Raw genomic sequence first — 16,697 nt, forward strand, 5'->3', positions numbered from 1 at the left:
ACATTCAATAAACATAGCTGTTATGCAGCATGCACTTTTGAGCTCTATAGTTGTGTTCAAGTGTAATTTAAAGAACAAATTCGTACGTCACCTAACATATTCTTTTCAATAATATCTGCAAATTTCTTCAGATATTTTTACTTCACAATATTTGGCTTCTTTGAATTGAAATCCACAATTCGAGAACATTAGAACAAAAGAGGTGTCAGAGATCATGGCCATACAAGCAGATTCCCAAGAGTTAATGTGTTATGTATTATAGTTGAAATTCTGAGACCGTTATCTAATAGAAACTATTTTAATAATCATGTTTCTGTACCTTTATAAAGTTAATTAAATGCACATAATTAGTATCATGCGAGCAAACATTAAAAGCTGTCTACAAGTAGACAATATCGATATCACACATTTGTTAATACTACCAATGCAAACGAAAAAATTCTGATTCCTATAGTTAACAGGTACCAAATTTAGGAAAGGTGGTAGTCACATAAGGTAATCCAAATCATCAACCATCTTTATTCTTAAAGCATATCACATCTCACCGACATAATCACCGTCAAGACAAAAAGTTATTTCTGTCATTCATGTCTGCCACATTAATCCACTTTTCATATAAGTTGCTGTGGGGCAGCACCTTTCCTTTTCATTTCAAATGGATGATGAAATCAAAGAAGATAATGAGGATTAAGTCAGAGAAGAAAAAAATTGTACGCTGTCCTACGGTCTTTGTCCTTCCAACATACACTTTTCGATAGCTACTAAACAGAAGAAAAAAATCCGTCGTAACTTGCTACACAAACATAACGACGTCTTCACAATCCCATACCTCAGATAGAGTGAACTCACACACGATAACGGAAGGCAAGAAGATAGGGCTTGCACGTTTAAGAAGTTCAAACCACAATCACATGCTTTCGGGTTTCATACCAGTGCACTCGAACCTACGGCATATGTCTTCTATCGTAGACGCGATACGGCCCAATCTTTCTCTAATACTTCTAGATATAAATCGTGATTTATTTCTATCTCGCCACCGCCATTCTTGACGGTCTCATTGCAAAGATAATAATCACTGATTTTCTTTCTCTAAGGTTAAAAGACATAAAAAAAAAAACGAATATAAAATAATTAGAAATCAATGGTCAGTGGACAATGAACTCAATTTGGGAACGTGGATAAGTTGGTTTCCGTACATCTGCGACACGTGGAGTACAGCAGAATTTGAGTTTGAATTATGAATATGAATGAGTGTATATAAATATTGCTGGTTATAGTTTTTTCTTAAGTTACATTCCTTGTGATGGAAACTTTGCCGAGAATGAACATTCAATTGTTCTATCTACTGAACATCCGATGATTTACACGTAACTGGCTAAATATTACGCAGAAACCTGTAGCATTATACAAACCCCAGTGACAAAATATTTGGCAAGCCCACACCATGAAATTATTGTTGCAATACGTGTGACAGGCTTCCAATTTCATTCACAAGGTGCATGTCGACACTAGACTATTGTAAGGTCATTTTTCAAGCCCTTACTTAATGTATGAAAAGCAAACGCTTTAACCAAACACCTATGTCTGTGTTTAAAGCGCAAAATGGTTACATTATTAGGATCGCTCGAGTGACGTACAAAATACCTAGTAGTAGTTAGTTACATCTCTTTACATTCTGACTTCAGATCCCACTGGCATCTACTTTATCTTTCATTCTTCCGGGGTCAAGTATTGGAGTATATTTACATCATCTTCCCTAACCCCAAATTTATAAACTTGGCTGTGTATTCCAAAGCATCATAAATATTGCTTAACAACGTTTTCTTGACTTGTTCATGTAAGTAAATATTTCAGTGGCGGGAAAAATAAACGCATGCATAAAATAATATCAGTAGCAGCTGCAGCAGCAGTAACAGCAGCAGCAACAACAGTAACAACAACAACAACAACAACAACAACAACAACAACAAAAACACACCAATACAAAGAACAACTACTAAAATTACCACAATAATAACAAACTACCACAATGGAACCAAAACCGAATCGCGTGCCAAGAACGAACCGCAGTATGAGTCATTGTTGGTAACCCACTTCCTCTTAAATATTGCTTGCTCGTCTGGGAAGATAACAACAACAACAACAACAACAACAACACGAACAATAAATAAAACCAAAACTGTTAGCCGTAACAATGCTACTACTATTAAAATAATATTAAAAATGATAGTATTTCTTGTAGAAATGATGATGATGATGATGATGATGATGATGATGATGATGATGATGGTGGTGGTGGTGGTGGTGGTGGTGATGATGATGATGATGATGATGATGGTGATGATGATAGCTAGCGAAGCCCATAATAGAAGGAGTTGGAGCAGCAGCAACACGTCACTTTGTAGTAAGAACTAGATTTGTATGAATGGGAAATGAATCCAGAGTTGGTGGAAGTATTTAATTACAGACAATATAAACGCACACATACACGCACATTTTGTACCTCACTCCGGCTCTATCCATCTCCTGCTTCATCTCTCTCTCTACCTCAGTCTTTTTGTCTATATTGGTATCTATCTATCCATCTATCTATCTATCTATCTATCTATCTATCTATCTATCTATCTATCTATCTATCTATCTATCTGTCTATCTCTCTCACTATCTGTCTATCTATCTATCTATTTATTTATTTATCCGTCATCACACACAAACACACTCGCACATATACATACAAAGTGATATATGCATTTACACATACGTCCACACAGATGCACACTCAAATACACATACGCAGACACACATACTCACACACACATACGCACATACACACATATGTATACAGAGAGAGAGAGAGAGAAAGAGAGAGATGTGCGTGTTTATTTTCCCTAAATACATAGACATGCATGTATGCATGTATGCATGCGTGTATGCATGTATGCATGCATGCACATATGTATACATGCATGCACACAAGTATATATATTCCAAGCACGTATGTATATATGCACGCAAACAGGCATACAAGTATAATAGCATTCTTATGCATCAGAGTTTATACGTTGTGAATATATTTATATGTATGTATGCGTGCGCGAGCGTATGTGCGTGAGTATATGCTTGTGTATATGTGTACGTGCGTGCGTGTGTGTATACACTACATAAATAGGTTGTAGTTCAGAACTTAAATATATGCAAATCTAACGAATGAGGAGGAAAATTTCACGGTTAATAAAATTGTTGGTAGCAGAGGAATCTCATTCAAATCGTACTATAACATACAAAATAAGAAAGGAAACATGGCTATCGTAACAACCGTGATGGTTGTATTTTCCATCCGAAACTATGCAGACTTTTGCACGTATACATACATGCATACATTCATGGATGCATACATACATACATACATACATACATACATACATACATACATACATGCATACATACATATATAAGATTATTATTTAAGTATATATGAGCATGTCTAGACATGCAACTATATGCATGAGAAGACATAATTAAGGAAAACATACAAATCTGCACATATACATACAAATGTATATACAAAAGCACCATGTTGTTGATGTTAAAATTCTAAAGAAGGAACCTTGGATCTAGGTTGGAAACCGGCTCTTTGTCTATGAGTAAGAAATCTGAAACAAAACTGAATAATGACATACACACATATTTACGTACATGTGTGTGTGTGTGTGTACAAATATAACTGCACGGTTACATACACATTGATAGACACACAAATATGCATATATTTGAATGTGTATGTACTGGACCCACATTTCCTAATGTAGTGGCCAGGGAACCAAACGCTCTTTCTTGAGTATGCTTAGACCTGGTACAGCTCATTCGTTTTCTGGTGCGGCTAAAGCTGGTACTTCCCATAAAGAGGGGAACATAACGAAAGAAAGAGAAAAGAGAAGGGAGAGAAAGAGGAGAGTGATGAGAGAGATAAGTGTGAGAGAGGAGAGAAAATAAGAGAGGGGTGTAATCGATTCTAATACGGGAATGACTCCTTATTGATCCCAAAAGGAAGAATGGTTATATTGACCTTGGGGTTATAGCAACTCCGAGTGAAGTGGACCAGGATAATCTATTCATCGTTCTAATAACTTAGCTACCTCACCAGAACCAAATTACACGCTAAAAACACATGGAATGCGAAACCTGAACACATGGATCTAAATTTAAATCTAGCTTATTTTCACTATAAATATTTTCATCTTTTCCTTTTTGTCCAGAAATTTATATTATAAAATAAATATATACTGGATATAAATATATATTGCACATAACGAAGGTCAATCAAAACTTATCGTGAGAAATAAAGTTACAATTCACCAGCAACAAAATATGAGACCTCAAAACTAAACAGATTCAGCTAAGTGAATACTTAGATTTGTTTGCAACAAGCAAATCACAAAAAGTTCAAGTCTTCTCACTTTACCTTTGATTTGACAAATCCACACATGAAATATGGAATAATAATAAACAAAACATACTTATTGAAAATAAAAGAAATACAACGGACTCGCTATAACAATATATCGAATGTTCACTAACAATTATATCACCAAGACTTTACGCTAATGTTATTCCAAATTTCATAAGCAAACACAGACGACATTATACATTATACAAATATATTGCTTACTCTGTCTCGCATACAAGCAAGCAAATTATTTCTCCATTTTTAGTTTTTCTGACAACCTGTTGCATGACTAGTTCACTGGACAAATACCACCTTAATTTTAGCATATTTATCCTTCATACAGTCGCACAAACCTAATACGCTTGCATCATGGACTATTAACCCAAATTCTAAGACTGACATCGTGACACACTTCAACTAATGAAAATGCAATTAGCTACACATACTAAAATGTGAGTTTTCAAACGACGGTCAGAATCAAATATAACATAAATCTAGGACCCTCTCAGAAAACTTTCGAAAATCCTTGGATGTTTATGTATTTGTTTTACAAGATTCTTCATGTGAAATCGTGTTTTGAAACAGATGGTGTTATATTTCAGTAAGGTCATTTCGCCAATAAACGCACGCACTATTTGTTTGATCTTCACTTTAGCTTTATTATTAGTATTGGTTTACTTGTCAGAGTTCTTTCGTTACACATTCTGTAATGTCCTACAAAAGCTATCTGTTTTTGTTGTCTCCTTTTTCTGATCTTGTCCTTTCTTTTCCATTTCGTCTTTCCACAGAAAGACCAGAACGTGTGCCGAAAGAGCTCCTACCAATAAACTAATAAACTAATAATAACAATAAAGCTAGAGTGAAGATCAATTAAAGGGTGCATGTGTTTAGATGAAAAACGACTGTCACACACACAAATATATATAAATGCATACATGTAACTGGCACCCTGTCGGTTACGACGACGAGAGTTCTAGTTGATCCGATCAACGAAGCAGCCTGCTCGTGAAATTAACGTGCAAGTGGCTGAGCACTCCACAGCCACGTGTACACTTCACGTTGTTCTCAAGGAGATTGAACGTGACACACAATGTGACTATGCTGACCCTTTGAAATACAGGTACTTCACATTCTTGCCAGCTGAATGAACTGGAGCGAGGTGAAGTAAAGTGTCTTGCTCAAGAATACAACGCGTCGCCGGGAATTGAATTCACGACTTTGTGATCATGAGCCGAATGCCCTAATCACTAAGCCACGCGCCTTCACACACACACACACACACACACACACACATATATATATAAACGAATAGACGCCCACAGATGGACTCGAACCCGTGACATTCAGATAACTCTAAGATCAACCTGTCAAAGTCTGATGTTCCACCGAATGAGCTATGCCAGCATAGCTCAGTCGGTAGAGCATCAGACTTTTATAGGTTAATCTTAGAGATGCATATATGAGTATGTGCGTGTATACGCGCCCGTGCGTTTGTTTATCCGCGTGTATACGTGTGATTAAAAGTATCTTACCTTTGGAACTAAAGGCACGGGTGATGGTTTCATTGTAGTAAGCCAAGGTTGGTAGACAAGGTCCAGATAACAATGCATTCGGGCAACCTGCTGTGGTGTAAAATGATCTGTGCAGTTGCCACCTACAATGTATAATGAAGTCTTAAATTAGTTAGATGTACAGTGCCGTATCTACCATTGGAACTACCGAGTGAATCAGGTTGTACTTATGTATGTAGATGATTTAGTTCACTGAAGTTGTTTCAGTGAACTACATGATCTAAAACCAAAGTACCCCCCGAACATTATAATTTGCCTGATGATCTCACAACTATGATGTTTAAGAAAGAATATTGAATATTGATTGTTCTGAAGTCAGGATATGAAACATGAAATGATTCTTACCCTGAGCCACCTATTATCCACACACACACACACACACACACACACACACACACACACACACACACACACACACACACACACACACACACATACACAAAGAGGCACACATACACTGACACACACATGCACACACAACACGCACATAAGGTAAAAATGAAGAGGAAAATAGATTCCGAGATTTTGGAAGCAGAACTTCGTATACAAAATCTAAAATGTACTAATATACTTAACCACGTTGTGTTTTATATTATAGTTCTTGAAAGATGTCCTGTGCATATATTTACTCTGTTTAATGCCAGTTCTTTTTACTCTTTCCAATAAAATCATGCATCGTAAACTATTATAACATGTTCAACAACTACGCTAGAACACAGATCAATTGGTAATAACATCACACACAAACATGTATGTGCTTCTGAATATATATATGTATGTATGCATTATACATACACACACACATACATACATACATTCATACATACATACATACATACATACATACATACATATATACATATATATACACACACATATATATATATATATATATATATATATATATATATATATATATATATATATATATATATATATAAATATATATTTGTTTTGCAAGATTTTTGATGTGAAATCGTGTGTTGAAACAGATGTTGTTGTACTTGGGGATGGTCATATTGCCAGTTTAGCCAATAAAAACACACGCACTGTATATTTGGTGTTAATTTGCTTCAGCTTTATATTACATTAATCTTAATCTTAATCTTATTTCTGGCCGAAATAAGATTAAGATTAATGTAATATAAAGCTGAAGCAAATTAACACCAAATATACAGTGCGTGTGTTTTTATTAGCTAAACTGGCAATATGACCATCCCCAAGTACAACAACATATATATATATATATATATATATATATATATATATATATATATATATATATATATACACACATTTACATATATGTATACATACATATATACATGCAGTCCTTCTTCGAAGCCACAAGAGTTAACAAGTGAAACAGAGACAGGCAGAAACAAGAAAAGTACCACCGTTATTTGAATACTATACAAATATGTCTTTAAAAAGACTTTTCTTTTAAACCTACCAAAATTTAATTTTTCAATAATTTTTCAAAAATCTATTATTAATATTTACTGTTGAAAAGATCTGAAGGATCGAAACCGGTTCTGTAATGTTCTTTATAAAAGTATTTTAGCATTTTCTACTTTGTCTTTTTTCCATGTATATATATATATATATATATATATATATATATATATATATATATATAGTACAAAGCTATGAAAAAACAAAGCCGGAGAAGGTGTAGGAACAACAAGCAGTTGTATTAGAGAGAGAGAGAGAGAGTGTGTGTGTGTGTGTGTGTGTGTGTGTGTGTGTGTGTGTGTGTGTGTGTGTGTGTGTGTGTGTGTGAAAGAGAGAAACTGAGTAGAGTTCAGCGGTCCAACATGGCGGGATAACTAGGAAAGAAGAGGTTGAATGAAAAGGAGATGATAATGGTGAGCCCAACGAATTCAGGTGCATGAGCAAGTATGTGTATGTGAGAATGGTGTGTGTGGGCGTGTATGTGTGAATTCAGGCGAGTAAGCCTGAAGTGTGTGCTTGTGTTTGTGTGTGTGAGTTTTTGTGTGTAACGTATGTGTGTGTGTGTGTTACGTGTAGCAGTTGATGTGTGTTTTTTCAGGTGGTGAGTGCACCTATGTATGCGCGTGTGTAATGTGAACAAATAGTGTGTATGTGTATAGTGTATGTTTGCGGGCATTTGTCTACGCGTGTTGCGTGTTTTTATGCGTGTTGCATGTGTGTGTGTGTATATATTGTCTGTGTTCAGGTATTATGTACGAATTTGTGGGAAAGTGCTGTGGCTGCGTGTGTAATGATGTGTGGAGTGAGTGATGAGTTGAACAGTATGTATGGGTGTTTGCATACACGCGCGTGTGTGGTGAGCGTACCGATGTAGGTGGTATGCAGATGTGTAGGTGGAGGGGCAGTTGAATGTGAGAGTTGTGTAGGAATCCGTGAGGGTTGCTGTCAGATGAAGAGAGGTGAGTTGAGCCCATATGACTCAAAGCAGCAGAGAGAGAAGGCTGGTGTCGGAGTGGCCCTTGTGCAGAGACAATCTGAACATAGATAGATGCAATAGTGAATGACCAGTAGAGCGGAAGTAGTGTGAGGCCGGGGTGTCATTATCAACTCTGATGTCTCGGAGGTGCTCCGTGAACCGATCAGCCGTTTGACCAATATACAGAAAAGGACAGAGGGAGTCGGAGATGAAGTAAATAGCATTACTAGTGGTGCGAGTAAAGGAGTCGGTGACGTGATATGGACGGTGATGGCTGCCTGTTAGGATGGTGGTGTTGGAGAGGTAGGGGCAGGTGCTACAACGTGGGTGGCATCAAGGGATGGACCCAGGCTGGGAGACGGGGTTGGAAAGAAACTGTGGACCAGGAGGTCATGCATGTTATGGGCTCGTTTGAAGGAAGGAAGGGGTGGGTAAGTGAAGATGTGTGAGATGGAGGGGTCGGACAGGAGTTGCCGAAAGGCTCGGAGAATGGTACGTTGGGGGAGTGATAGATAAGGGGAAAAGGGAGATGAGTAAGGTTGAGGCGGATGCGAGGAAAAAGAATAGTCACGGTCTACAGATCGTGCCACGGCAAAGGCAATGTGGATAATAATGAGGGGATATCCACGTAGGATGAAGTGGTGAGCCATAAGTTGAGACTGCGGAGAACCTACGTAGACGAAGGAATTGGTAGTAGGGGATGGAGAGCTTGGTGTGGGTAGGATGGGAGGAGAAGTTAAGGTTGGAGTGTGTCAGTGCATTTGTAATGGATGGAGGTAGTGAAAGTGGAGTGGTGTATGCTTACAGAAATGTCAAGAAATTCGACGAAAGAGTTAGAGATAGTGCAAGAGAATTCGAGGGCTGGATGGAAGGATTGGAGAAAGGAGAGGAAGGAGTCCAGTTGTTCGCTGGAGCGTGAGGTCGCGCCGATACAGTCATTGATATAACGACCGTATAGCTCGGGAGTGGGACCAGTGAATTGTAAGAATATTTGGGCCTCATCATAGCCAACGAACAGGTTCGCATAGCTAGGGGCCATTCTCTTTCCTATGGCCACTCCCGGAAAATGTAGGTAAAACTCCTCCGCGAACGAGAAATAATTGAGGGAGAGGACAAGTTCGGCCCGACGAAGTAGTGTGGAGGTGTCAGGTTGAGGGTCAGATTGAAGGCTAAGGAAGTGTTTAAGTGCAAGAAGTCCTCGTTGTATGGGGTCACTGTATACAAACTTTTAATGTCAAGAGGGAACAGTTGAGAGGGCCCAGGAGAGAAGGAGAAAGAGTTAGACAGAAAGCATATGCATGTATGTATGTATGTATGTATGTAAGTAAATATGTATGTATGTATGTATGTACGCATGCATGTATGTATATGTATATGTATATGTGTGCGTATACATGTATGTATGTATATGTATATGTATATGTGTGTATGTATATATACATACACACACATATACATACATATATACACATATACATACATAAATACACATAACGACACACACACGCACATATATATATATATATATATATATATATATATATATATATATATATATATATATATATATATATATATATATATATAACTATTCATATATATAGCTATTCATATATAGCTATTCATATATATAGCTATTCATTGCAGCTACGTAGCTGCAACACGACTTTAATTTTGTCGCAGTTCAAGTTGGAGTTTTAAGTTGTAAGTTAATATGAGCACTTATTCTATGTATCTGTTATATTAATCAGACGCATTTTTACCTGAACTCTACTCACTCTCTCTCCCCCTCTCTCTTTCCCTCTTCCTTTCTCCGTCTGTCTGTCCGTCTTTCTTTCCCTCTTTCTTTCTCTCAATGTCCAAGGTGATTAAGAAGTACCTTTCAATTTTAAAAGATAAAGGCGTATAAATTTACCATTTATGTTATTGCAATTTTGCTTTTGTACACACTTAACTGTATATTTGCGCTGACCTAGTAAATATCCTGCAATATATTGTTTCAGGCAAAGCATCATAATCAAATAATGGAAGAAAATTTTTGTTGCGAATGTGGCACAATACGAACGTAGGACTGCCGCTCAATTGTTAGCACATACCTAATTCTCTTGTTTGAGGTTGTCTGGGCGGCTGGCATTATGAGTTCCACCATCATTGTTGTTAGATTGGTGGCTTTGTATCGAGAAAGCTAAATGAATCTAGAGGTGATTGAAGGCTGTACAAGGAGGTGTGAGTGAGATATAAATAGAAATGACGACGAAACATAAATTAAGAAGGTCAACTGACTTCAATTATTCGCTGGTTTTATATGAAATTTAAAGAGACTTTTAAACTATCATGTGCACAATCACACAGACACAGACACACATACACACACACTTACACGCAAGTACGCACAAACACACACATACCATACGTACACACAAGTACGCACAAACATACACATACAACACACACACTCACACATACGCACACACACACGTATATATATATATATATATATATATATATATATATATATATATACTTGATAGGAAAGAACTCGACATGACTCAAGATATTTCGTATGCAATATTTAAAAAGTTGAAAATGGGAAGCAGAGAAGAAACTGATAAAAAAAAACTAAACAAAAAAAACAGGAGTACATTCAGCTTAATGCATGTATAAAGACTGACAACATCATCAGCGCATCGTTTATTCAACTGAAAATTAAAAGTTATATTTTGGACGCAGAAAGAAATGTGGTCCAAAAGGCACTATCAAATATATAAAGAAACGTGCTCTTAATATTTCCACATGTCTATCGATTTTTTTAGTCTCTTTCCTTTCGTCTGTGTCTCTGAATTCTGCTCAGTTATTCGACTGTGTAAATAGGAAAATATATCAGTGAATGTGTATTTGAAAGAAATATGCGTTTCGACCCCTTTAATAGATGAGCCAAATTTTGAGGCTGCAGTCGCAGTTATCATAATCATTTTTTCAATAATTCAGAAAGCAACAGTCAACTGAAATTATGGTATATCATGCAAGAATAAAGAGGTTGGGGAGAAGTCAAAGTTTGCAAAGTGTAGGGAGAAAGCAATAATTTAGTGCAAAATGAAAGTAAATAATAGATACAAGTATAGCAGAGAGGAAATTTACATGTTATCTGAATGCTATCCCCTCCCACCCACAGATACACATACACACACTCATATACATATATGTGTGTGTGTGTGTGTGTGTGTGTGTGTGTGTGTGTGTGTGTGTGTGTGAGTATATATATATATGTATATAAACATACATATGCACATGTTTGTGTGTGTGAGTGTGAAAGGGGAATTGTGGTTTCACACTAGTGAGAATTGCAATTAGAAAAACGCGCGCGCGCACATTTTTAAACAAACACAGAAAACGGGAAGAAGGAAGGGAAGCTGAGATTTTCCACAAAGAGATAAATACAAAGATAAATTGATCAATAGTTATAATGTTTAATCTCTCTCCCTCTCTCACTTTCTCTTTCTCTCTCTCTCTCTCTCTCTCTCTCTCTCTCTCTCTCTCTCTCTCTCTCTCTCTCTATATATATATATATATATATATATATATATATATATATATATATATATGCATACATACATACATACATACATGTATTTATATATATATACACACATACCTAATAAGCTTATAGATAGAAAGTAATAGCAAATACTTTATGGATACCTATATATATATATATATATATATATATATATATATATATATATATATATATATATATATCAGCTCATGATGGAATTATTAAATGCTCCATTTTTTAAAAAGTGAGAAGCAGTTTAGCATCATCCCATGAGATTTAGCAATGAGTACTCGGTGGCCATGTGCAAACTGCAAGTAACGATTTCTTAATTTGTAATGAAGCACTAGATTTAAGCGACGAATTGAAATAGGACAGACCCATTATCCACGAACTTCTATAATAATAGAAAAGAAAAAAAACGTGTAAATTGTTCTATATTGTCCGGAAACGAGTTAAAGCTGCGAAAGTTGATTACTGTACAGCTAAACTACCAAAACTAGCGAGGGAATGAAAACGTATTCGCTTGATCCGAGGATGTGTACTAAATAAAATAGGCCTAGATAAATCATATCTGTTCAAAAAAATAATACTTGATTAGGAGTGGAAATCCTTTGGTCTCGTGTTCTTTGACCGGATCGCATATAAAGCTGTGAAACAACTATTGACGAAGGAAGGTAGTTCAATGACCTGTCAACAAGAAAATAACGCTCTTCCTAATTATGATTAACAGGTCAGTGATATGTACGCAGATGAAACGTTAAAATTAACAAATTTCTGAGCTCAAGGCCAGAAATTTTATGGTAGGCGATGGTCGATTAAATTAAGACTAGTGATTGAATGGTACTTCATTTTATCGAGCATGGATGATTAAGGGCAAAGTTTACTCCAGAACGTATAGAGATATAACTAAGTACCACAAAACAATTTTAGAGTCAGCAAGGATTTTAAGATTACTACTTGAGTGTTATGTATCACGAAAAGAGACTATGTGAGATATGTGAGTGCAGGTTGCTGTCCACTCTTACAGATTTAACAGGAGCATATAAGATCGAGAGGTCTGGGAAGTGAAAAGGAAATAATGATAATAATAATAATAATAATAATAATAATAATAATAATAATAATAATAATAATAATAATGATGATGATATACAGGTAGAGAAATTAAGGCCAACGGATATAGCTGTCAGAGACGACCAAGAAAAAAATGTTTTCTAATCGATGTATTAATACCAACAGATGACAATGTTTATCAAAAAGAAACGGAGAAACTTACAAAATGCAAAGTTCTAGAAATAGAGGTAAAACGAATATGGAGCCTAAAAACAGAAACAATTCCAGCCATAGTAGGCGCATTAAGTATGATAAAAAGCAAATACATAACAACAATACCAGGACTTATTGGTTGCCACACACATACTACGTAAAACACTTTCAATACAGTGAAAATAAGATCACCAGAACATGCCACAGCACATATCCAAGGCATACAGAGCTGCGTTCGGTAGTGCAGTGAAAACACGTAATAATAATAATAATGATAATAATAATAATAATAATAATAATAATAATAATAATAATAATAATAATAATAATAATAATAATGATAATAATAATCATAATAATAGTAATAATAATAATAATAATAATAATAATAATAATAATAATAATAATAATAATAATAATAATAATTATTATTATTATTATTATTATTATTATTATTATTATTATTATTATTATTATTATTATTATTATTATTATTATTATTTCATTTATCTGCTACAAGGTTGAAGGATGAGTTGAACAATACTAAGACAGACATAAATCGTTGGGTTTAACATATAATTAATGAAATGATAAAAGAAAGGGTAAGTATACATTGTATACACTGAAAAAGAAGAGACATATGCATAGCATGCAAAGGTCTAAAAAAAGGGACGGGGAGATTGATAGAGATGTGGCCCTCCTGATACAGGAAGGCCTCTAATGATAATCGAGGAACCCCACTGTCAGAGATTTTCCTGAAACCCCAGGAACAAGTGGCTTCTTCAATTACTTCTCTCCGATTCAAAGATCTACACTTAGAGAGGTACCAACCACGCTTGCCAATTTTGCAACTTCACCCACCTCTCAATAAAATCGCCGTTCTCGAGGAAGGACAGCACTTCCCTCTCCATTCTCAATTTTCTTTTCAAGTCAATGAGAGCTCTATCAAAGAGGAATGTATCTGTCCTTTCATCCTTTCAGTCTTGTCCACCAAAGACCCTCTTTCGCCACAGCCACCAGACAAAGGAAAACTGTCGATTGAAGGAGGCCGGCGATGATTCGCTACAGATTCGGCCAGATTCGCTACAGATTCGGCCAGATTCGCTACAGATTCGGCCGACAGACGGATCCATCCCACACGTGACAGCCGCTGTTCGACATAATCCCACAAGTCAGCAATGCCTGGACACTGAACGAGGGCGTGCAGCACGGTTTCGTCACTCTGCTCACACCTCGGACAAGCCCGTCTGACAGCACATCCGTGCCTGTAGAGATAGTTTATCTCGAACCGGTAGCGCCCCCCACCCGTAGCACTTCCCCGCCACTAATCCTCTATATATTTCTAAAGCGGAACTTCCACCGATCCCATTGCTCGACTAGTAGAGGGTTGTGAGCACCCGATGACATTCTAGGTGCTAGGCGCCCAGCCTCTGTCTTTTCTTCACCTAGGACTGCAGCTCCGTTAGGGAGACAAGCTGCGGAAAGACGAGCCTCACATACGGAGCCCAAACACGCTCACTGCCAAGAAATCGTTGTAGGTGGCGTAACCTAATAACATGCCTGCGCATTACAAGCCACGGCATACCTAACTCGCCACTGAGAGGATTCATCCCTTCCACAAGATTTTAAATAAGAGACTCTCCAACCTGGTCAAGCAGTAACCGGAACAAGGCACGACGGCCAGGCGATGATAACCGTAATAATAATAATAATAATAATAATAATAATAATAATAATAATAATAATAATAATAATAATAATAATAATAATAATAATAAGAAGAAGAAGAAGAAGAAGAAGAAGAAGAAGAAGAAGAAGAAGAAGAGGAAGAAGAATGACTTCAAATTTTGACACTATCCAGTAATTTTGAAGAGATGGAGTTAGTGGATTACATCGACTTCAGTACTTAACTGGTACTTACCTTATTGACTCCGAAAGGATGTAAAACAAAGTTGGTTTTGTTGGAATTTTAACACAGAAGTGAGCCTGAATAAATAGCAAAAACCTCTAACAATTCTGCCATTTAATAAAAGTACTAATGATATTTATACTTACTTGCGTAGCTCATATAGTTACGGAATGGCGTGTTCTTAAACGGCCCCATTCCACATCTTCTGACAGTCGAATCTGGATCTCGACAGTTCCTGTTCTGTATCGTTGGGAGCGTATCTGAACACAAATCACCTAGTTCTAAAGAAGGTTCAGTCTCTCGGCATCGGTCGTTGCATTTTAGTTCTGATACTCCATGGTGGACATGCCAAAGTCCAAGGTTATGTCCAAACTCATGTATCAGTTCGTCTAACTTCCCAGGAACACCAAAACTGTTTGTATCAACTATAGTTCCTCCTGAAGTGAAAATGCGACACTTTATATGTTAACAACTCACGAATTAACCATGTAGGGGAATGTAATGCACCGTTTGTCATGTACCATAAGAATAAGTCTCATTATTTTAATATAGATGTTCTTCATGCATGTGTGCTATATATATGTTTTGAAATGTACGTCTGAGAGTGTAAGCGCATCATTTATACGATATACAGAAAGTGCTTATGTCAAAACTCTATTACATGCGAAGAATAGTGCTTAAAAAGAACTAATGTAACCGCAATGATATTTTAAAGGAAAGGCTCAAACTAACGAAAGTGAGTCTCACCTTGCAGTGATGTTAACTAATCGCAAAAAAATTGTTTAAAGCTGGAAGTTTTCAATGCCGCGCTCAAACTTAAAACGTCATGTTACTGATGAGGCATTTAGCGCTAAACTGATTACCGTATCACCCTTTCATTGTCGGGCTTCTTGTAAAAATACCACTGCTATTTTAAGAATCAATCGTCGATACTGGTATTGCGTAGGATAATGATAAATATAATCGGTATTTTCAAGAAAACACTTGTTCCAACTGAAATAAGCCAACTTCATTCGCAACAGTGAAAATCTTATGAGCAGTATTTATAAGAAAGCTGTAACTCTTTCTCAACGGAAATAGTAAAATATTTTTTATTCAATTTCCATTCTGAAATTGGTGTTAATCAACAACTGCTGGAAGATGAGATAAAGAATTTGGTAAATCAACCACTTAACCTTTGTTGCTCTTGATTCGGTAATTTAATCGGAAACTTAACGTATTTATTTGATACTCAAAGAAATACAGATTAGGGTTGTTTATTAGAAATCAAATCAGTCAACAAATGACAATACTCACCTAATGAACTGTAGACGTTTTTTTCCCAAGGAAAAGTGGCAAGTCCTTTTAAAGACCATGAGGCAAAATAGACATTTAAATGAGTACTTCCGTTCACATTTAAGGCTGTTTTGTATTCGTCCATACTGAGATACACTCTGAAAGGTAAATTCAAAATATTATTATCAAAAGACATAACTTATATACGCATATGCTTGCATAGATGCTTACATACATACACA

General features: G+C 36.2%; 1 protein-coding gene across 1 annotated transcript in view; it reads right to left on the minus strand.

The window, feature by feature from the left end:
• The window catches only part of LOC106882841 (pappalysin-1), a 158,025-nt gene that overhangs the window by 53,025 nt on the left and 88,303 nt on the right, over positions 1 to 16,697 (minus strand). The window contains exons 4-6 of the mRNA XM_052969768.2: positions 16,477 to 16,613; positions 15,327 to 15,617; positions 5,980 to 6,101 (exon numbers count right to left, since the gene is read on the minus strand). Coding sequence (XP_052825728.2) covers positions 5,980 to 6,101; positions 15,327 to 15,617; positions 16,477 to 16,613 — 550 coding nt within the window. The remainder of the gene's footprint in view (positions 1 to 5,979; positions 6,102 to 15,326; positions 15,618 to 16,476; positions 16,614 to 16,697) is intronic.

This window comes from Octopus bimaculoides, chromosome 1, assembly GCF_046866305.1.
Source record: "Octopus bimaculoides isolate indiv1 chromosome 1, ASM4686630v1, whole genome shotgun sequence".
In the NCBI taxonomy this organism is placed as follows: Eukaryota; Metazoa; Mollusca; class Cephalopoda; order Octopoda; family Octopodidae; genus Octopus; species Octopus bimaculoides.